We start from the raw sequence: 23,002 nt of genomic DNA, 5'->3' as shown, positions 1-23,002 counted from the left end.
ACACAATTGAGCAAAATAAGCAGAGAGCAAGTTTTCCAAACAGAGCAGAGGGATTAGGGTGAGGAGTCTGTAGGGCCCCTGGAAGGACCAGCGGATGATCTCGGAGCAGTGGGAGGCTATCGTGAGGGCCTCGGGAGATGGGCCACACAACCTCAGTTCTGAATGCTGTGTGCCCTGGCCACGCAGTTCCTGGGCTATATTTGATTCTACGCTGCAGCTCTGCTCACTCAGAACTTGCTGTCTGATTGGCCCGCAGGAACGGATGTGCAGCAGCAGTTGTCTTGAATGCTGTTTGCTGTGGGCCACCTGTGCACCCAGCGTTTAGAGTAATCCTAACAGTACCAGGAAGGAGGAACTTAGAAGCCTATTTTGACTCTGGACCCGAGATTATCTGAGCCAGAAAGAGAATGCTTCAGGCCACATACACTATGAAAATTAAGTCTGGAATGAACCCCAGTGTCTGAGATGTTATTGATTGGTTGATTTTTTTTTTTTCATTTTTCTGTTTTCTAGCCATTCTCCTGTTTGTTTCCCAGTGTATTTTCCTTCTTTCTGGGAAATGTGGCAGCTTATGTCATGTCAAGGCAGGAAGCAGGATGATGGTCAATGGTGGCGACTCTGTGGCCAGGATATCCAAGTCTGACCACAAGCAGTGGCACCTCTTGGGGTGCTCAGCTTTGCCTGGCCCATTTACTTGTACAGCCATTTGAAGATCTGGTAAACCATCAGGAAGCAGGCAGCCCCTGTAACCAGGACATCTCCTGCAGAGTTTTCATGAGAGAGTGTTACTGACTTTGGGTTTGAGTCTTCCTTTCCTATGGGAGTGAGGAAGGGCAAGCTAGCCAGGGAGACCTGGACAGAGTTTGGGTCCCCATTGGCTAAAGCTGGAGCCAGCTGTCTATTCTACCCAAGGTGACAAAGAGGAGAAGGCAATGGAGGGGTCTTTAGGGAACTCCAAAGGTAAAGATGGAGGAGATCAATTTCAAAGATCATGCCAAGAAGTAAGAACAGCTCCAAAAAAGTGAGAAACAAAGAGTCAAAAGCTGGGGGGAATTGGAAAAGTGTATGAGTAGGTCTGGAGTATTGCTACAGTGGCTCTGGAGTGTCCTGGGTTTACTTTTATCAGCCATTGCATGTATGGGATGTGCATGTGGTGGACTGGCTAGAAGTTAGGAGCAGGTAACATGCCTCGTGCCATCCTCCCAGCCATGTGACCATTGGTCCAGAAGTTTGGGCTAGAGAGGTAGGGCATGGATATCAACATATTCCGAAGTGAGTAGGGGGCAAAATAAATGAAATCTGAGTGAAAGGATGAAGTGGGAGATGGTGGCACAGAATGCATATGTGGGAAGTACAGAGTGCCTTGCGGCTCAAAGGCCCCCACAATCTCTATGACAACTCTCATTTTTCCTTTTAAATTAGCTTACTTTGGTATGCTTTAGAGAAGTGGCTTTGTCCCTACATCACTACCCTGGTCCAAGTGACCCTAGATATAGCATCTTAGTGATCTACAATCTCAGTTTAAGGGGAAAAGCTCTGGGGAATCACAGTTTGTCCCTCAGGAACCCCTGGAGCAGTGTGGATGAATCTGCTCCCAATATTTGCAAGATCCAAAGCAAGAACACAAATAGAAGCCCACATACCAATTTTTATAAATATTTGAAAGCTAACAAACTGTTAAACTATGTTCTATCCTCCTATGAATATACCTAGAAGGCCAGTATTCTTGGACTTCCAAAGTTCCAAGCAGGGACATGGGTCTGTCCTACACTCCTGGGGCACCCATGTTTGACATCCCAGTCTACATATCCAAGCTTCATCCCTATCCCCCACAGACAGCTTACCCTTGGCCCTGGGGGTCCACACCCCAGCTGTGTCACCTGCCCCCAGGAGGATGGACATGGAGAAGGGACTCATGCAGGTCCTGGAAGCAGGCTCAGGGCTCTCTGGACAGGGAATTCCGGGGTCCCAGGTGCCTGGAGTGTGGTCTGGCAGGGGGCCTGTATTCTGGATGGGCATGTCCATTTGGCCCCATGATTCCCTCCTCAGGGGGTGCAGGGAGGCGTAGATTGCAGCAGGGGAGGGCAGGAGTCAGGCCCTTTAAAGTGTGGGGCCCATGGCAGGCCCCTCTTGTCCAGGTCTAAGGGCAGTGCTCCTCATGTCTGTGTTGCAGAATATAGGATTCCTCCTCTCACTTTCCTTCCCTCTAATAGTCTAATAGTGGATTATTGATGTTGGCATCATCCCAGCAATTAAGGAATCCCAATTGGATGTGCAATGGTGCAATGATTCGGCTCCTAATGGCCAGAGCTGCATCGTCCAGTCAGTCTACTCACCCTACAGTAAGGCAGCAGCACACAATGGTTTTGTTTGTCTTCTGATTTAAAGGGAGAGTCTTTATTCCCAAAGAAAAGCCCATAGAAACGCGTAAAGAAGAAAAAGTGACCCTTGACCCAGAACTGGAAGAAGCTTTGGCCAGCGCTTCTGACACTGAACTCTACGATCTTGCAGGTTAGTCCTTGGCTCTGGGAAACCATCCTGTCTTGCTCTGTGACCTCTAGACATGCACTGGCACCCATGGCAGCAGCCTTTGAGCTTCTCTGTGACTACTGATGATTATCGTAATACCAAGTGGACTTCAGCCATCATGTAGCTGTAAGACTTGATGCAGATGACTTAGCCTCTGTATAAAATGTAAAACCACATCTCAGCTGTAAAATGCCCAAATAATACCCATCCTACAAAACTCAAGAGTTTGAGAAATCAAAGAGAATAAAGATAGAGTGTGGAGAATTTAAATAATAAAATAACAGCCCTTATGCTTTCTAAGGAGCTTTCACATTTAGCATTTTATCATCACAAAATTTCCATGAAGTTCTCACTCTTTCCCACAGTCACTGTTCCATTTTGCTTCCCACTAAGAGGTCCATTAGCCTAACCAGGGAGTAGGAGTGATTCGCTGTTACATTCACCCTCTAAGGTAAATCCATATGCAGCTCAATCTGCTCATTTTTTCCCCCAGTTTTATTAACAATATAATAATTATTATTATTTGAATTGGTTATACATGAAGAGAGAAAAAGCCCAAATAATTCAAAAGAATGTGTAATGAAAAATCTCTCACCCTAATTACCCAAGCCCCCCTCCCATTTCTTGTATAGCCTTCAAGAAAGATTCCGTGCATATACCAACATATTTGTGCATTAATGGGATGCATTTGTTTCCAAATGGGATGGAAATTTGGATTATTAGGATCATTGGCTCACCACAGGATAGAGGTGCTATGAAAGAGTCCACAGCTTTAGCAAGAAGTCTCACATTTTTATTCCATTGAAAGACATATGTAATAATAATCTCCTTCCTCCCAGGAGAACCATCTATGCCTTATCCTAATAGCATGCCAACCATCTCAGCTACATTTTCATTCCTTCTGTGATGATAATATCAGTGGTCGAGATGAAGTTCACATATTTGAACCCCTCTCAGAAGTCACTGCAGGAGTTGAGGTACCTGCATCACACACAGGAAGGTGCTTTGAGGTGACCTATCTTCTTAGCCTTGTGGTTACTGTGGAGGGATCTGTTATGGTTACTGCTCCTCCCAAGGGTTGCCTTGTGATCGCTACTGGAATTGCCCAAAGGGAGAATGTAGCTCTGGGCTTGAATTCCCAGGACATGACTAAGACAGGAGAAAGAGAAAATCACCAATCATTTGGAAGATAGTAGATCCTGAGATTCATACAGTAAAACCAGGAGGATAATCTCAATAGAAAACTGTCTTGTTCATCTCCTCCTTCGTCCTCCCTCCTTCATCCGGTGCTCCCTCAGAACTCAGGAGGAGGCCCAGCTGGGGGTGGCTGGCAGCATTTTCTCTAGGGTGGCTCTTTCCAGAAGATTAAGAGCAGCCCCATGAGTGGGTGGGCCAACAGGCTTTGAGGTTTAGAAAAGAAAGAGTGTCAACGCCCTGCTCATGTTACTGGGAAGATTGAGAGCAGACAGACAGTCCAAGGGAGCAGCAGTTGACCCTTAAGACAGCACCTCCCAGAGTGGCCATCTCTCAGTATGGTCACCACCTAGAGTCTAGTTCTCGGCTCTGCTGGTCTAGAGATTTGATCTTGTCAGTGCACATAGGAAGCAGTCAGACTGGGGCCGCATGATCAGATTCACAGGAAACAGATAAAACAAAAATTAAAACTTGGCAATGGAACCAAATTATAATTAGAAGTTGCTTAGTGAGTCTGGGGCCAAAGCAAGATATGTTTGTTGGATGGTCTCAGTGGCCTGTGGTCATCAAACAGGGTGTCTTCTCCCTAGACAATACCAAAAACACAGTGACAAATTCTTATTTATCTAACAAGCACTTAGAATTGTGCCTGACATGTAGGAAGTTATTTAGTCTTTGTAATACATAAAGGATAATTATCCTTATTTTACAGATGGAGAAACTGAGGCTTAGAGGCATTTAGTAACTTCTCAAGTCACATAGGTGGTACGTGATGGTCAGGATTCAAACTCTGGCTGACTGCTCCTGAGTGCCACTCTTAAGCCCTAGACTTGCTGGCCCTAGACATTTGCCCTTTCTTGTGCTGGCTGGCTGCCTCCCTCCTTCTAAAATGTATATTACAGGACAGCTGATAAGGAGCTCAGAGGTACGCCTCTGCCACCTATTGACAGGTTATCTGTTCTGGGATCCTTCTCCAGGTGGCCACCTATAATTTCATCAGCAAAGGAAAAGCTGGGTGAGCAAGTGCAATTTTAGCCTGCCCAGTGTTCGTTCTGTCCCGGTGCTGTTTCTTGCATAGTATGCTGCCTCCTGGTGCAAGTTCCATGTAATACAGGAGACTCAAAATCTTAGCCTGCTTTTCTGACCTTTTATTGCTGACATCTCTTCTTTTATTTCCCACCCTGGGATACTCTAGATGGGGAAAGGACAGTCCTTTGGGGACTGAGAGGTGGGAGAGGCCTCTTACACTGAAAGAGGCCCGTGATCTTTCTGCTCTGTGCCTCTGGAAAAATCCATGCCATAATCTATATAATGTTAGATCTTAAAATACCGTTAGACTTGGTCCTACCCTCACACTTTACACATGAGAAAACTGAAGGGTTGTAGCTACCTAACTAGGGGGTCTAAGCAGATTTTCAGTAATTTGAGGATGTAACTAGACCGTTAGCCAGCCCTGGTGGTCTAGTGGTTAAGATTTGGAGCTCTCACCACTGTGGCTTGGGTTGTTTCCCAGTCAGGGAACCACACCCACCCATCTGTCGGTTGTCATACTGGGGCAGCTGTGTGTTGCTGTGATGCTATGCAAGCTGTGCCGCTAGTATTTCATATACGAGCAGAGTCCCATGGTGGACAGGTTTCGGCAGAGCTTCCAGACTAGGATGGACTTGGCCACTCACTTCCAAAAAGATTGGCCATGGAAACCCTATGAATAGCAGGAGAGCATCGTCTGATAGAGCGCAGGAAGGTGAGAGGTTGGCGCATAAAGACTGGGCAGGGTTCCACTCTGCTGTACACAGGTCAGTAGAAGTTGGAATCCACTTGATGACACTAACAACCTAGAGCATTGTCACTTAGAGCCTAAATGATTCCACATGTAAGGATGTAGAAAGACATGTGAAGATTGCTAGTGGTCTTGGAAGGAGGAGCTTTTTACTAAATCTATTTAACACTGTACATGTACCACACACTGTGAAAGGCAAGGGGGGTCTGGAGACTTATCTTTATGATATGAAGAATTGTTCTTTGAGGGGCAAATTAACAACATGGACCTCCTAACATGCTCTCCCAAACTTCATGTTCATTCACTGATTTTCTTTGCTTTCAGCTGTTCTTGGAGTACACAATTTGCTCAACAATCCAAAGTTTGATGAAGAAACGGCCAACAGTAAAGGTGGCAAAGGGCCTGTGAGAAGTAAGTTGACGTGGAATCTGTAGTTCTGTGAAACTTAGGAGCCTCCAGGTATTCCTGGTAGGAGAGAGGCCTGTTGACTGTGCCTCCTGGTGAATCCAGACTGTCTTGCAGGCTTCGAAGATGGGTTTTGTCAGTTCACCAAGGATCACTGGGATGTGAGCAATCAAACCAGAGTAGAGTAGCTGAGTGGGAGCCCTGCCTGGCAACGTAACTAGTACCAATCAGTGTGTTTTGCCCAGAACACACTCTCTTGGTAGTTCTGTTCAGTCAAAAGATAAAATTTCTGATTAAAAGGTTACGTAGTCAGCACAGAACACAAACAGAGATTCATGTTCCTAGCAGTGTTTTAATCAATATTGTATCTTAGATAAGTTCCATTCTCTATTTGACTATCTTTTTGTCTCCATAATGGATGCTTATCTTTAGGATTTGTATCCCCATTTCCTCTAGAGGGCACAAAAGACACACTGGCGTGGACTTGCTGGCACAGAAAGTTCCAGATTACTATCTTCTTTGTCAACATTTCCTGGAGAAGTGTATGGTTCATTAGACTCTCTCACTCATTCATCATCATCTACTAAATACCTACTATGTGTCAAGAATTTTCTAGGCTTAGGTACAAAGATAAAAGATGATCCCTGCCCAGAGGAACTTATTTATCCATGATAGGGATGGACTAATAATCAGGTAATTTCGGTACAGTGTAATCCAGATCACAACTTTTCTAAGGTTAATTATGTTTCATTCTCTTTGACGGAGATTTTGGAGATGCTTTCTAGTCTCAGCAACGTATTTATAAACCATCATTTACATTGGGTAATTTACCCAGACAATAAGCAACATTCCTTTTATTTTCTTTCTGGTTTCTTATGTGTGCAGATGAAAAATGTTCATTCTTTTTAACTTTAGTATCAAAGGGTAACATTCTGACATCATGTTTGCTATTAAAAGTCTGGTGCATAACTTTCTAGGCTTTTATACATACACATACATATCATTAACTTTTTTTTCAGGCCTTGGTTTTTTAGAGCAGTTTTAGGTTCACAGCAAAATTGAGAGGAAGGCACAGAGATATCCCATATACCTCCTGCACCTCCCCAGGATAGCCTCCCCCATTATCAACATCTTACAGCAGAGTGATATGTATGTTAGAATAGATGAACCTACATTGACACATCATTATCATCCTAAGTACATAGTTTACATTAGGGTTAATTCTTGGTGTTGCACATTCTATGGATTTGGACAAACGTATAATGACGTGTATCCACCATTATAGTATCATGCAGAGTAGTTTCACTGCCCTAAAATTCCTCTGCGCTCTGCCTCTTCATCTCCCTTTCCCCCTCTAACTACTAATCTTTTTACTATCTCCATAGTTTTGGCTTTTCCAGAATGTCTTATATTGGAATCATATAGTATATAGCCTATTCAGACTGGCTTCTTTCACTTAGTAATATGCATTTAAGTTTCCTCTATGTCTTTTCATGGCTTGATAGCTCATTTCTTTTTAGTGCTGAATAATATTCCATTAACTGGATCTACCACAGTTTATTTTATCCCTTCACCTACTAAAGGACATCTTGGTTGCTTCCAAGTTTTGGCAGTTATGAACAAAGCTGCTATAAACATAATATGCAGATTTTTGTGTGGACATAGGTTTTCAACTCCTTTGAGTAAATACCAAGGAATGTGACTACTGATCATATGGTAAGAGTATGTTTAGATTTGTAAGAAATTGCCAAACTGTCTTCCAAAGTGGCTGTACCATCTTGCATTCCCACTAGCATGTTCTTCCACATCCTTTGCCAGCATTTGCTTTTGTCAGTGTTCCAGATTTTGGTCAATCTAATAGGTGTATAGTGGTATCTCATTGTTTTAATTTGCATTTCCATGATGACATATGATGTGGATCATCTTTTCATGTTTATTTGCCATCTGTATATCTTCTTTGGTGAAGTGTTTAAGGTCTTTGACCCATTTTTTTTAATCAGGTTGTTTTCTTATTGTTGCGTTTTAAGAGTTCTTTGTATATTTTGGATAAGAATCCTTTATCAGATGTGTCTTTTACAAGTATTTTCTCCCAATCTGTGGCTCATCTCCCCATTCTTTGGCCAGTATCTTTCACAGAGTAGAAACTTATAATTTTAATGAAGTCCAGCCTATCAGTTCTTTCTTTCATGGATCACACTTTTGGTGTTGTATCTAAAAATTCATCACCTAACCCAAGGACACCTACATTTTCTCCTCTGTTCTCTGCCAGGAGTTTTACAGTTTTACATTTTACATTTAGGTCTGTGATCCATTTTGAGTTAATTTTTGTAAAGGTGTAAGGTCTGTGTCTAAATTCGTTTTTTTGCTTGTGGATGTCTAGTTGTTCCAGCACTGTTTGTTGAAAAGACTATCTTCAGTGTATTGTCCTTGCTCATTTGTCAAGGGTCAGTTGACTGTATTTGTGTGGATCTATTTCTGGGCTCTCTATTCTGTTCCATTGATTTATTCGTATACTCTTCCACCAATACCATGCTATCTTGATTACTGTAGCTTTATAGTAAATCTTGAAGTCAGATAGTGTCAATTCTCCAACTTTGTTCTTCTCTTTCAATATTTTGTTAGCTATTCTGGGTATTTTGCCTCTTGATATAAACTTTACAGTTTGTTGGTATCTACAAAAAACTTTCTGGGGTGTTTCTTTTAAGTTTTTTTTTTAATTCTTCTGTATTTTTTATTATTGTTATTATTATTTTTTGAGGAAGATTAGCCCTTGAGCTAACTGCTGCCAATCCTCCTCTTTTCACTGAGGAAGACTGGCCCTGAGCTAACATCCATACCCATCTTCCTCTACTTTATATGTGGGATGCCTACCACAGCATGGTGTGCCAAGTAGTGCCATGTTCCCACCCGGGATCTGAACTGGCGAACCCCAGGCTGCCAAAGGGGAATGTGCGCACTTAACCGCTGCACCACCGGGCTGGCCCCTCATTTTTTATCTTAGAGTTTAATTACTCTACACTTTTTAGTTGAGTGACAGAAATTCTTCCAATCATATAACTTGTTCATTTTTAATTGGGTTGTCTTATTGATTTGTAGGAGCTCTGTATATATTGAGATATTAACTCTTTATATGTAATATATGTTGCAAACATTTTCTGTTAAGTCCTTTTGAGAATCCTTCCATTCTTCTTTTCCATTCCTTTCTCTTCACATACCTTCCTCCAAACTAAAGCTCCAAAATGGAAATCAGAGGAGAGTGGCATATGGTCAAGAAGCCAGAGGAGTATTAGGGTTTGGAAAACTAAGAGGCTCATCATTTCTTTTTGGCATCTCACATCCTGTGGTTTGGTTATTATAGTCTGTAAGAGGTCCATAGGGAGCAGCAATACCTGCCCATAGATGTTCTTTTCGGGGTTTGATTTTGCTGTAGGGCCTCCTCCATACAGTCTCAGCCACTGAGACTTCCCACTGCGGTTGAGAAACATCAACCTTTAAAACTGTAATTCAGAGCCATACCATTCCCGTGATTGCTTAGTTGAGAAGTTTACTGTCGTTGATATCAGAGTATTATTGGAATCAGAGCATATCACTTTGGAGGAAATCATCTCTGATTTTGACAGGAGAGCCCTTACATTTTCTTTTTAAAATTAAAACTTGTGTCTCAGATGTGGTCAAAGGTGAAAAGGTCAAGCCTGTATTTGAGGAACCACCCAACCCCACAAATGTGGAAGTAAGTCTGCAGCAGATGAAAGCCAATGATCCCAGCCTACAAGAAGTCAACCTCAACAACATTAAGGTATTTCATTATGATTGTTGTCAGTCACTTGATTTAGCATGAGTTCAGAAAACTTACCGGAGATGATTGATTACCTGCTTTCACACCTGTTTACAATCCTTTGCATCACTGATTTTGAGGCGAGATATCCTACTCAAAAGAAAAAGTGGGTTTGGGCTGGCCCAGTGGCATAGCACTTGGGTTCACATGCTCCACTTTGGTGGCCCAGGGTCTGCAGGTTCAGATCCAAGGCATGGACCTGCACACCACTCATCAAGCCATCCTGTGGTGGCATCCCACATACAGAATAGAGGAAGATTGGCATGAATGTTAGTTCAGGGCCAATCTTCCTCACCAAAAATAAGAAAGAAAGAAAAAGAAAAAGTAGATTTAGGGGCTGGCCTGGCGGCACAGCAGTTAAGTTCGCACATTCCACTTCAGCAGCCCACAGTTCACCTGTTCGGATCCCGGGTGCAGACATGGCACCACTTGGCAAGCCATGCTGTGGTAGGTGTCCCACATATAAAGTGGAGGAAGATGGGCATGGATGTTAGCTCAGGGCCAGTCTTCCTCAGCAAAAAGAGGAGGATTGGCAGTAGATGTTAGCTCAGGGCTAATCTTCCTCAAAAAAAGAAAAAAGAAAAAGTAGGTTTAAAAACAGAGTGATTTTTAGAATTCTTTGAAAAGAATCACAGCACTTGTGTTAAACATAGTGTATTAGTTATCTATTGGTATATTATTGATATCTATAGATATTGATATCTATCTATCAAATGACTCCAAAACTTAGGGACTTAAAAACAAGAAACGTTTGTTATTTGTCAGTTTCTGTGTGTCAGGAATTGGGAAGTGACTTAGCTGGGTAGTTGTGGCTGTCTGTCAGATGAGGCTGTAGTAAAGCTGTCAGCCAGAGCTGCAGTCATCTGAAAGCTTGAGTGGGGCAGGAGGATCCACTTCCAAGACAGCACATCATGTGGCTGTTGGCAGGAAGCCTCGATTTCTCACCACATGGGCCTCTCCAGAGGGCTGCCTGAGTGTCCTCACATCACCAGAGCTGGCTTCCACCAGAGCGAGTGATTGAAGAGAAAAAGAGAGCAAGCAGAAACCCACAATGCCTTTTATGACCTATTCTCTTAAGTCACACATTGTCACTTCCACTTTATTCTATTTGGCAGTAAGTCATATCACTCTCAGAGGGACAGGAAATAAGTGTGTGTGTGTGTGTGTGAGAGAGAGAGAGAAGACACATTGCCTGACATCTATTTTGTTCATTCTCGTTGGAACAATTTCTAGCATTTAATAATAATAACTGACTTTTATTGAGTACTCGCTACATCTTTTGTTAAGTACTTGATATTCATTCTCTCATTTAAGCCTTAGTGGAACTTAAAGAGGTTAAGTTGTCTGTGGTCACAGAGCTAGTCTGTAGCACATCTAGGACCCACATCAATCTCTAGCTGTACCCCATATCGTCTCCCACCCGAGTGGTCAGTACTGTGCTAAGTGCTGTAGAAGAGGGAGTAAGATTCATTTGGTCTTTATTCTAAAGAACTCGTATTAGGAGAAAAACACTAAACAAATAATTATAACATCATTTGGTAAACCCCCAAAAGTCATGGAATTGTGAGTAAGGAAAATTTTGATCCTGCCTAGGAGAACCAGTAAACAAAGGAGGTGATATTTCAGCTGGGTCTTAAAAGATAAGTAGGAATTAGAGAAAAGTACAAAGGAATTTCCAGGCAAGGGGAAAAGTGTATCTAAAGGTATGGAGGAGAGAAAGACCACGGTGTAGTAAAGGAATAGTGGGTCGGTTAGTCTGGCTACGATAAAGAGAATGCTGGAGAACAAGAGGGAAGTAGGGTATGTGCATAATTTCTTGGTCAGGGTGAATAGAAAGGTGAGGCCAGAATGTCACATTGTGTTAGACTCCTTCACTGGACACTAAGTGGTGCTATTGGCTAGGGTGGCATGGTTGCTGGAGGATGGGTGCTGAATATCTCTTAGAGGGGATGTCATATCATTAGCCATCTAAACAGATAAAGTATTTCAAAGCTGTGGGTCTTCAGCCTGGGGTGGGGGCACTGCAGAATGCTTCGTCAACTCTCTGTGTCTTCCTGGTCTTAGAGCATTCCAATTCCGACCCTGAAGGAGTTTGCGAAGGCTCTGGAAACCAACACTCACGTAAAGAAGTTCAGCCTGGCTGCAACCCGCAGCAACGACCCTGTGGCCGTCGTGAGTAAAATTCTTAGAAATATAGCATGAAAATATTTAATGCATTAGCATCTATTCCTAATTTGTTTTATCAATTAATAATTTTTAGATCTGGTAAATTCGTTTTCTACACAGTTAATCAACAAAATTAGTTATAATGGGTCAGTGGAACAGAACCCAACTGCCAAGCACTTTGAATTAACTGGAATTTTGTTAGCTCTACGCTTTTAGGAGAAAGAAACAATATTAGATTAGGCATTTAGCTAAATAAATATTTAGATTTTGTTCTGCGCTTAGTACAAGTTTCCTAAAACTTTTGCATCTACCGTAACATTCTGTCACAATGTGTTTTATAAAACCCCCAAATCCTACAGAAACTCAGCACATATAAAAGTATTAAAGCATATTTCATTTTAATCTTTGAAATGGATTAACGTTTCAAAATATTTTAATGACCAAATCTTGAAACATTTTTTGTTTGACACTGTTAACCAGAATATGAAAAAAATAACCAACCCAAAGCTCTGTTCCTTCTATGCCTTTTAGATAATTCAGCTAAATAAGGAAGCCCATTGACCCATTAATACTACTACCGTCACCAGCATCAGTGTCAGTGTTACTCCTCCTATTAATAGCTAACATTTCTTGAGCAGTTAGTAAATGACGTCACTGATCCCTGTGCTTTACACACCTCATCTCACCTAATCCTCACTATAATACTATGAGGCGTGTACTATTATTGGTTCCCACTTTAACAAATTAGCAATCTGAGGCTCAGAGAGGTTAATTAACTTTTCCAAGGTAAGCAGCAGAGGCAGGATTCACCACCAGGTCTTTCTGGTTCCAGGTATGCTATATTTGCACACAGTGACTCACTGTCATACATTTGCTAAAATATGTCAGTTATCAGGAGCCTGAGCATCAACCTGTGGTTCTGCAGCATCTCATGCTCAGCCCTTGAGTCAAGCTAGAAAAACAAAAGTTTTCTTGACTTATGATATGATTTAAAGTAAGATGTCTTTGGAAGATCTAATATACCGTTAAAAACAGACAACATGATGGGGCTGGCCTGGTGGCCCAGCAGTTAAGTTCGCATGTTCCGCTTCGGTGGCCTGGGGTTCGCCAGTTTGGATCCCAGGTGTAGACCTACGTACCACTTATGCGGTAGGCGTCCCACATATAAAGGAGAGGAAGATGGGCACAGATGTTAGCTCAGGGCCAGTCTTCCTCAGCAAAAAAAGGAGGATTGGTGGCAGATGTTAGCTCAGAGCTAATCTTCCTCAAAAAATAAAAACAAAACACAAAAACAGACAACATGAAGATCATGACTAACTATTACAGTGCTGGCACAGAGATGTTTGAAGAATACTTGTTGAATGAATGAATGTGCCCTCCAACCTCTCAGCAATAGAGAGTATTTCCATGATGACAATAGCAAATTTGAAATAAGCACTCATGTAAAACAGGGACTAAGCTACAAAATTGATGTTTTCACCAACAATTATTACATATCTAAATTTGTAGGTTGAAAGCAGTTTTGAATTTGAAACCTATCATTAAAATAGAGAAAGAGCAGGACCAGATCATTGGTAATGTGAAATTAGCAATTTAAACATTCTTATCTGTATGTATATGATTTTTTATAATCACTGCCTTTTAGTAGATTTGTTTTCAATAAAGCAAAAATATTCACAATACCTTTTGTATGTAAGTGACTAAAGGGATGGCTAAAGAAATGATTTGTCACTCCTATTTAATATATTATTTACAGTAAAATGGCAGGAATAGGAATTGTCCATTATTGATACTACTAGTAAATAATCTACGGTCTACTCTAGGTCAAATAGATAACTTGCTAAGTGAATTAAATAAATTCCAAATATAATAATCTCTTTGATACTGTTTTTAATGTGACTGTGTTTTTAATTTACTGTGTGCTGAATGCATAACATGTGACAAGCACACCATGCCATACTATCCTTAAGGATGTGAAGAGAAAAGCCTCTTTTGGCCTCATGCATACATGGTCCAGTGCTCACCTAGCTGCCCCCAGATGGTTCCCCTTTCACTATGCCATTGTCAGGAAAGAACCTTTCTGTAGGTTGAAAATGGGTTCATTACCCCTCACGTAATAGAGATCTTCAGTCTGTATTTATGGCTGAATGACTCACTTTTGCAAAGTAAATATCAGCATTAAAGCAAAGAGCTTCAAACTCTTCTATTTAAGGTTCCGAAACAGATTCAACTAGCCTGCTTGTGGGATATGGTAAATGTGGACAAGCTATATGTATGTGAGATGGCATTATTCCCATTTTACAGATGAGGCAACTGAGGCTCAGAGAGGTAACTTAACTAAGATTACAGTACAGCATGTAGCCTAGCCAGGAAGCAAATTGAAATGACCTGTAATCAAGTTGAGTTCATCATGTCCCAAGCACTTCCATATAACCACATCTATGGCAGTGACTATTAATGGCACTTACCCCCACTGAATGCCAATGTAGAAAAAAGGCCCAAATATGTAAAACAAAATGCTATCGTTATTAGCAGTCATGCCACATAAAAGTCAAGAGTTTAGGACAGCAGTGTCCAATAGAAATAAAATGAGAGTCACAAATGTAAGCCACGTGTATAATTTTTTAAATTATTATTATTTTTTTTTTTGAGGAAGATTAGCCCTGGGCTACTGCTGCCAATCCTCATTTTTTGCTGAGAAAGACTGGCCCTGACCTGACATCCATGCCCATCTTCCTCTGCTTTATACGTGGGATGCCTACCACAGCATGGCATGGCATGCCATGTCCACACCTGGGATCTGAACCAGCAAACCCCGGGCCACCGAAGCAGAACATGCAAATTTAACTGCTGCGCCACTGGGCTGGCCCAAGCCACATGTATAATTTTAAATTTTCTAATAGCTGCGTTAAAAAACAAAAAGAAATAGGTGAAATTAAGTTGAATACTTTATTTAAACCAATACATCCAAAATATTATCATTTCAAAATGTAATTTGAAAGTGTCATGAGGTATTTTCATTATCTTTTTTTGAACTACGTCTTTGAAATCCCGTGTGCATGTTACATTTCCAGCACGTCTCAATTCAGACTGGCCATTTTTCAAGGGCTCAATAGCCGCATGTCTCTTGTGACTACCATTCCAATAGCACAGGTCTAGACACTGCAGGAAACTGCACTTCCATACAATACTGTAAAGTACAGAAAGCAAAACCTTCTCTTTAAAAATGTATTTCTACTCTGATTATTTATATAACAGTTAAGAAATCTAGTCTTTGTTTTACTAGTGTTGTTATCCCCTGCACATGTAATGGATGCTTAAATATTTGCTGAACTGAAATGAACTTGGGCCGACAGCCCAGGGTTATGTTTGGCTGGGTCTCCCCTGTTTTGTTCAGTATGAGAAAAGTGTTTTCTCAAGTTTAAAAGAAATTGGCAAGGTCCTGGCTACTTGCCAGGAGGTCCTGCAATTTTTTTTATAAAGGCCTAATTGCTCTGACATTTTGCTATTCTAATAATGAAAGTAAGTCGCGAAGCTTGAAACGTCCATAAGGAAAGGCCCGATGCATCCCCTTCTGGTGCTCTAATTAAAATGTGTACATTTAATTCTAATTAAAGACCTAGCACTGAAGAAATGCACTGTAATTTACATGGTGTACAATAATGTCAGTCCAAATCTTTGAGCTTTCTGTGTAGTTCAAGCAACTGCTTGACTAATACACAGGATTATTCTAGTCCAGTGGTTCTCAACTCAGGGGAGAGTTTGCCCTCCAGGGGACATTTGGCAGTGTCTGGAGATGTTTTTGGTTGTCATGACTGGGAGGGGTACTACTGGCATTTAGTGGGGCTCACAGGCTGCTAAACCTTCTACAACACACAGGGCAACCTCCCACAGCAGAGAATGCTCCGGCCTCAAATGGCGCTAAGGTTGCAAAGCCCTGTTCTTGTTCCCAGTTGGATTCCTTCTCCTATTCCTTCTTCTTTCCTTCCTCCTTATTGTGTTTCCACCACAAACACAATGGAAATAGTTTAGAAGTTCCTCATTCTCTTGCCCAGAGCAATCACTATTGGCGGTTTGTTATTCATTCTTTTGGGTGTTGTCTTTCTGACTTTAATTAAAGTGGCTGTCAATACTGGCTGAACATTAGTCACCCAGAGAGCTTTTCAAAAATGCAGCTGTCCAGGCCACAGCCCGAGATTCTGATTTAACTCACCTTGGGTGCGGCCCAACCATTAGTATATTTGTGAAGGCTCCCAGGTCATTCTAATATGTAACCAGGGTAGAAAAACGCTAATGTGCACACAATTTAATTTTTAATTTAGCGTCTTAGATAGTTTTTGATTCTCCATTAGAAAAGATAAGCGCAGTTCTGTGCTCACTCTACTTTCTATCTGTCCTTCTGCTACCCCCAAGTTGTAGTTATTTTGTGATTTTCACACATTTGAGAGTTATACATTTTATGTCATTATATTCTATGTTATGTATATAGATTGAGTTCAAAAAATTAAAACTTAGCACCAGCATTTACAATTATCTGGCTCTATGAATACATAAATCTCTCTCCTCAGGGACCTTACGGTCTAGTGACTAACGCTGGTCAGATTCTTTTTCCCTTGTAAGTAACTTATTTTTTCTTGCCAGAAACTTTTAGGACCCTCTCTTTTCCCTTGGAGTTGTAAAATTTCACTTGTGTGTGCCCACTTATGAGTCTTTTTTATTCATTCCACTGAGCATCCGGTGGATTCTTTCAGATAAAGACTTGCAGCTTTCTTTAACTCGGGGAAATTTTTCCCTATTATTTTATAGTTTCTTCCTTTCTGTTGTCTTTTTGTTGTTGTCCCCCAGAAACTCTCTTAGATGAATGTTGAACTTCTGTATCTTTCCTCCATATTTCTTAACGTTTCTCTCATATTTTTATCTCATTGACGCTTAACTCTACATTCTTGGAAATATGCTCAGGTTTCTCTTCTAACTCACCAACTTGGTCTTCAGCCATGCTCATTTTATAATTCTGGATGTCCGTCACTTTTTTTTATTTCACTGTAATGTTTTAAATGTTCAAAATGTTTTCTTTTTTTAGTTTTTTGGTGTGGGAGATTCTCCCTGAGCTAACATCTATTGCCAAGCTTCCTCTTTTTGCTTGAGGAAGATTGTTGTAAACTAACGTCTGTGCCAATCTTCCTCTATTTTATGTGGGATGCTGCTGTGGCATGGCTTGATGAGTGGTGTGTAGGCCCTCGCCTGAGATCCGAACCTGCAAACCCTGGGCCGACGAAGTAGGGTGTGCAAACTTAACCACTACTCCACCGGGCCAGCCCCTCAAAATGTTTTCCCGTTCTTATTCTTTTTTTTGTTCATAATAGTACTTATTTTATGAATACAATGTCTTTTATTTCTTTTTCCTTCTTTTTTTGGAGTGGGAGGGTGGGAAGGAGAATAACAGGTAGAATTTTTCCATTTGTTTCTGTTCCCTCTATGGCATGTAGTTCTGTTTGGTCCACTCAGCTTTTGTCTGTCATGATACCAGTTTTCCTAGATGTCTGGCCATCACTGGTTGCCCGTTCCTATTTCTGACTAGAGAACAAGGTTGGTTTGTGTAAACCAGGATCATTTCCTCTGCAGTTCTGTAGGTCTGTTTCTCCAACAGTCCTTCCTCTCCCTCAAAAGGGAGGCCCCTTTATGTTTCTCCATTTGTCCCCATCTGACAGGCCATATATTTTATTTATTAACTACTGACTCTGCCCTCCTGTTCAAATATAATCTCCCTAGGACAGGAAATTCTGTTTTCTCTGCTGCTGGCACACAGTAGAAGCCCAATAATTAGTCTTTTTTGAATGAGTGAATAAATGAAAGAATGAGGGCTTTTGTAAGCAGGCACGTGAGTTGACCTGCAGCCTTCCCGGTAGCGTGTGTGTGAGGAGCTGGTGGGCAGCCTGGGAGTCCCGGCGATGCTCCTGTTAGGAAGGCTTTCCTCTGCGGGGAACATTTCAGCAGATTTCATTCCTGGGCGTGAGATTTCATTCCTGGTCGTGGCTGCCTCTCCTCTCCTTTCTTGCTCACTGTATCTGGTGGATGGTCCAGAGGTGCCTCCGTTTCTGCACTGCTTCTCTCTCAGGTCCTAGCATCCTCTCAAGAGGCTCCTCCTGGGAGATCTTCCATTGATCATTGTGCCCGCAGTTGCTGTTTTCTGAGGAAGCCGCAGGGCGGGGCGGGGTGCTCTCCATCTGCCCTAGCTCTTCCATCTGTTCCTCAGGCCGTTCTTTAATGAAATGCCTCAATTGGGACTTACCTTTGGCATCTCAGGCAACTTTGTGCTAATTTCTCCACCAATCTTTCTATTTTCTGCATTTTAGCAATTCTTCAGGATAATGGCCCTCCTTTTCTGTTTCCTTGCACTCTGAGAGTTCCAGTCACTTAAAAATTCTATCTTTTCTTCATGAAGTGGGAAACTCGGGGAGCAAGGGGAGCGTGCCGGTACCTGCGTACAGTCTGCGATCTTGAACTGGGAGTCTGCAGTGGGTTTGCCACTCTGAGTGCGTGATGTTCCAAAGGTGTCTTTGAGGAATTCTGATTTATAAATGACCTGAAATTATATGACTAGATCAGTAATGCCCAAATGCTCATCACTGGTAGTTTTTTTATCCATTCATAGTAAAAGGGACAAAATAAAATAATTCTGAGATTATGTCATTTCTACATTTTTCCTAATGTTAAGATGCCTTTTCTCAAAAAAAAAAAAAATTGACAGTGATAACAGATGATAGTGGGGTTTGTTTAAATGTCCTTATGTAACAAAACAAAGTTGGTCATCCTATGTCAGGATCTTTTTTTTTTTTTTTTAAGTTTTGCAGGTATGTCAATTCTTAAGTCTAGGCTGCTGGACTAAACTATTTTTATTGCAGTTTTAAATTATTATCTTTGTTACTTGGAGGTGAAAGTGTGATTTAACTAAGGTTTTCTTAAGTACTGTAAAAGATATCTAATTAATTTGGTTGTAGGGAGTTCAGTAAATAAAGCTTTAGAAACCCTAATGGTTCTTTCTTTTTTTGCATAATAAGGCTTTTGCAAATATGTTGAAAGTAAACAAGACCTTGAAAAGTCTAAACATAGAATCCAATTTTATCACTGGAACGGGGATCCTGGCCCTGGTAGAGGCACTGAGAGAAAATGACACCTTGACAGAGATCAAGATCGACAACCAGGTGAGCTGACTTACAGGGTACATGTGAAAGCGGGGATGCCGCAATGGAGTGAGTTAAAAGACAATGTTCTATGATTCAATTTGATGCTCTGGCTTTCCTGTATATTATACCAGCTTCTGGCCTGTGGAGGCTTTGGGGAGAGCATGTTAATAATTAAACAGTGCACAGTGGGGCAGCCTGAGACAGAGAAAGCCAGCGTTCCACAGCCCTGGGCTAGTCAGGCACCAGAGGAGAAGGAGAGAAGGTGGGGCCAGAGGGGTTGACAGGTGCGTTGTTCAGCCATCATCACTGTTGCCTCTTAGCAGGAATCTCAGCACAGTCCTGTCCCAGCCTTGCTGTGGCCTCTCACTGGGACTGTGGCTACAAGGAGAAAGCACGGTGGCCATGCCCAGAGACAGATTCCTTGTCTGTGTGCAGGCTGCCAGAGCCTAAAGAAAGAGCAGGCCCAGGCTCCTGCAGTCTGATGCTGGCCTCATGGGGTATTTCAAAGAATCCGGTTCTAGAAGATGGTCTGGCTTAGAGTAGCAGGCCACATCCACAGTACCATCACAACCTCAGCTCTGTTGCTACGTTTCTCTGGTTCCCATCAATGGCCAAAGCAAGCTGCTTTTCCCTGGAGCCACTACCTCCTGTACTTCTTTTTCCCAGCATCAGCCTGCAGTGCCTTTGGAATTGCTCTGCTGGCTTCAGCTGGCTCCTGCCCGCAGACAGCAAGTCTCAGTTCTCAGCATCATGCTGTGCCCTGCCCCTTTGACTACAGGGAATTGTCTGCAGTGGGAGTCAGTGAATCTGAGGGGTCTAGACACTGTATAGTAGGAAGAAAGGGCCCTAAAATGGGGAAGAGCGAGGAGACGTGTGCTGTGAGCATTCCCCTGTGGGCTTGTGACAGTGACAGTTGGGGAAGTGCCTGTTGAGAGTGCCCCCTGCATGTCTGGGAAATTCCTTGGTCTAGACCCTCCAAGATCTAATAAAGCCTGACTCCCACCCTGGACTTTTGCCTAAGCTTGGAGACCCCCCCAGCAGGTCCCATGAACAGCTCTACTCTCAATTTTTCTAACAAGGAGTAGCAAGTTTTCAGTGCAGGTCCTCTGTTCCTGGACTCCTTCCGAGGCTTGTGGCCAGGGGAGCAGGGGGCCCCGGTGAGGAGACAGACGCTCCTTCACACACCCTCCCTAGAAGGGAGGCCTTACCAGGACCATACTCACTCAGGGGAAGCTTGATGCTGTGTACCCTGGTGTGAGTCCAGCTGCTAGTAAACTAAGAAAGAGTCATCAAGGAGTGGGAGAGTAGAAAAATAAGCTAGGGAGAAATATGAACTGAGTGACCAGAGGTGATAACTCAGGGCTATTTATTGAATGGACTAGTTTCAGGAAGAAGTTGAGGGCCCCTAGTTAATATTTCCAGGAGATCTAAGACAGAAGTAGGTACCTTATTCCAAAATATATTTATCTTTTTGTGTTGGTTTAGGCCATAGTGAAACCCCATATCTGAAATAATATTCCAGACACTCTGTTCCTAGGTCCTTGTAAGATACCACCTAGTTAGAGTTGCCAAATAAAATACAATTAAACTTGAATTTCAGATAAACAATGAATAATTTTTAGTATAAGTATGTCCCATGAAATATTTGGGACATACTTATACTAAAAAATTATTTATTTGTTGAAATTCAAATTCAACTGAGTGTCCTGTATTTGTGTTTGCTAAAGGTAGCAACCTTATATTAGTGAATGAGCTGAAATCCTGAAAATTTAGAGTAGAACAGCTTTTTATAATTCAAGTAAAGAAGACCCTGAAATGCAAAGTCTGAACTTGCTCTCTTAAATCCCCTCTAAATCATCCTCATCAGCCCTCCTCAGTCATCTAGGAATGGATTTGTGTAATTTTTCAACTTTAGTCCCCCAATATGCCTCTGAAATGGCTTCTCTTGTAACAAAAAAAGAGGATTAAGTTCTGGATCAACTGGAAAAATTCTTTGCTTTATTCTGAGAATGGGGAAATTCAGAGGCAAAACTTGTCTTCCATCCAAATTTTGTTCACTGACTCACAGGCTATTAGAAGTAAGCCTCAGTTTCCTCATCTGTCTAATGAAGGGTTTGAAATAAAATGATCTCTAAGACAGTCTCGCCAGGCAGGAGAGCTGCTGAGACCAATTTAGCATCATTGCAGCAGCAGCTGCAGCAAAGTGAAGGCCCGCTGAGCATCCCTCACTAGGGTGGGCTACTGTGGCTGGGCTCCAGGTAAATGCATAATGATTTCATCAGGCGCCGTGTGTGAGAAGCACAATCGGTGATACATATTAATACAACAGATGAGTAACTACTAAATAAATTTGAGTAAAGAGATTACTTTTAAAAAAAGAAGATGATCTGAAGAAATATATGCTTAAATTTTGGTTCCTTTTTTTCTTTGTATTTAGTGACTTAAAATTAAAAAGAGAAACGTATCCAAATTGTAAGAAATTTTGGTGCCCATTTGGTGCCCTGGTTTTATACAACGTATAAGAACTCAAATTTAAAAAGACTCAAGGGCCAGCTCCGTGGCTGAGTAGTTAGGGTCACGCACTCTACTTCAGTGGCCCAGGGTTTCACCAGTTCAGATCCTGGGCGTGGACATGGCACCACTCATCGGGCCATGCTGAGGCGGCGTCCCACATGCCACAACTGGAAGGACCCACAACTAAAAAAATGTACAACTGTGTACCAGGGGGCTTTGGGGAGAAAAAGGAAAAATAAAATCTTTAAATTAAAAAAAAAAGACTCAAGCTGAGAAAGAAAGATGCCCTATGTTATGTTACTTTGTCCTCATCTTTTATATGCCCCCTTCCCAATATAATTTTCTGCAGCTCCTCCATCCTTTATATAGCCAACAGCATGCCCATCCTGCATGTTACCCAAGTGTGGGATTCCAGATACTTGAGATTAGTGAGGGGAGGTAAGGGGACCTTTATCTCATTCCTCTCAGTCAGCTGCATCCATCGTGAGCTCCTTCGGCCCTCGGATCACCAGTTTGGCCAACCCCAGGGGCATAAGCCATAGCTATGGCAGCCCGAGCTTAGCTCAGGTCTCTGTCCTTTAATACAGTCCTGCTGTTCTAAAGTGTGTCATGAGCTAGAGTTTCTCATGAAACTGTGAGGTCAGTATCTCTTACTTTTTTCCTGCCTCTCCTTTGTATAGACCTATATTGCTTATAAGGCTAATCTCTACACTGTGGATACCCAGAATTGTTATTGTCTGACTGGAAATACTACATTTTTGCTAATTTCTTGAGGAGAGACTTGTTTGACAGGTTGCTGGATGAAAAGAAAGAAGAGCAGAGTTAATAAGCCTTAGAAGTTGCCTAGGACACAAAAGTTCCTCCATAAACTTTTCTCCTTCATCTACTCAAGACTTAAAATTTCCAAATTTAAAAGGCATATTTTTAAAATACATATCATAAAGTATTCAGAACAGCATGGTACTGGCACAGAAGTACACTTGGCAGAGCAATAGAGTCCAGAAACACATCCTAGTACACCTGAGAATTTCTCAGTGAAGTAGTATTTCAAATCAGTGAAGGAAGAATGAAGTCAAAGTTGGTGGGACAATTTGCTAGCATTTTGGAACAAAATTAAGTTGGGACTCTATCTGAATTCTGAAATTCATTCCAGATGAAATGAAGATTTAAATACTAAAATATACAAAATCATTAAACAAATGGGAGAAATCAGAAGGAGTAGAGAGGCTTCCTAAACACGACATAAAATCTGGGAGGTTGATAAATTTAAGCACATGAAAATGAAGAAATTCTTTATAGTCGTCAAAAAGAAAGTCAAAAGACAAACTGAGCAAAGTATTTTCAGCACATCTGACATAGGGCTAATTTCTTAATATATAAGAAATTTAGAAATCA

At 41.7% G+C, this 23,002-nt stretch overlaps 1 protein-coding gene across 5 annotated transcripts in view; it reads left to right on the top strand.

The window, feature by feature from the left end:
* The window catches only part of TMOD2 (tropomodulin 2), a 44,960-nt gene that overhangs the window by 15,279 nt on the left and 6,679 nt on the right, over positions 1 to 23,002 (top strand). For all 5 annotated transcript variants that reach the window (XM_044764885.2, XM_044764883.2, XM_070501573.1 and 2 more), the window contains exons 4-8: positions 2,389 to 2,511; positions 5,828 to 5,914; positions 9,574 to 9,704; positions 11,808 to 11,915; positions 18,968 to 19,111. In XM_044764885.2, coding sequence (XP_044620820.1) covers positions 2,389 to 2,511; positions 5,828 to 5,914; positions 9,574 to 9,704; positions 11,808 to 11,915; positions 18,968 to 19,111 — 593 coding nt within the window. The remainder of the gene's footprint in view (positions 1 to 2,388; positions 2,512 to 5,827; positions 5,915 to 9,573; positions 9,705 to 11,807; positions 11,916 to 18,967; positions 19,112 to 23,002) is intronic.

Source organism: Equus asinus, chromosome 2 (genome assembly GCF_041296235.1).
Source record: "Equus asinus isolate D_3611 breed Donkey chromosome 2, EquAss-T2T_v2, whole genome shotgun sequence".
Lineage (NCBI taxonomy): Eukaryota > Metazoa > Chordata > Mammalia > Perissodactyla > Equidae > Equus > Equus asinus.
Note: the sequence above shows the minus strand (reverse complement) of the source record. Positions and strands in the feature narration are given on the sequence as shown.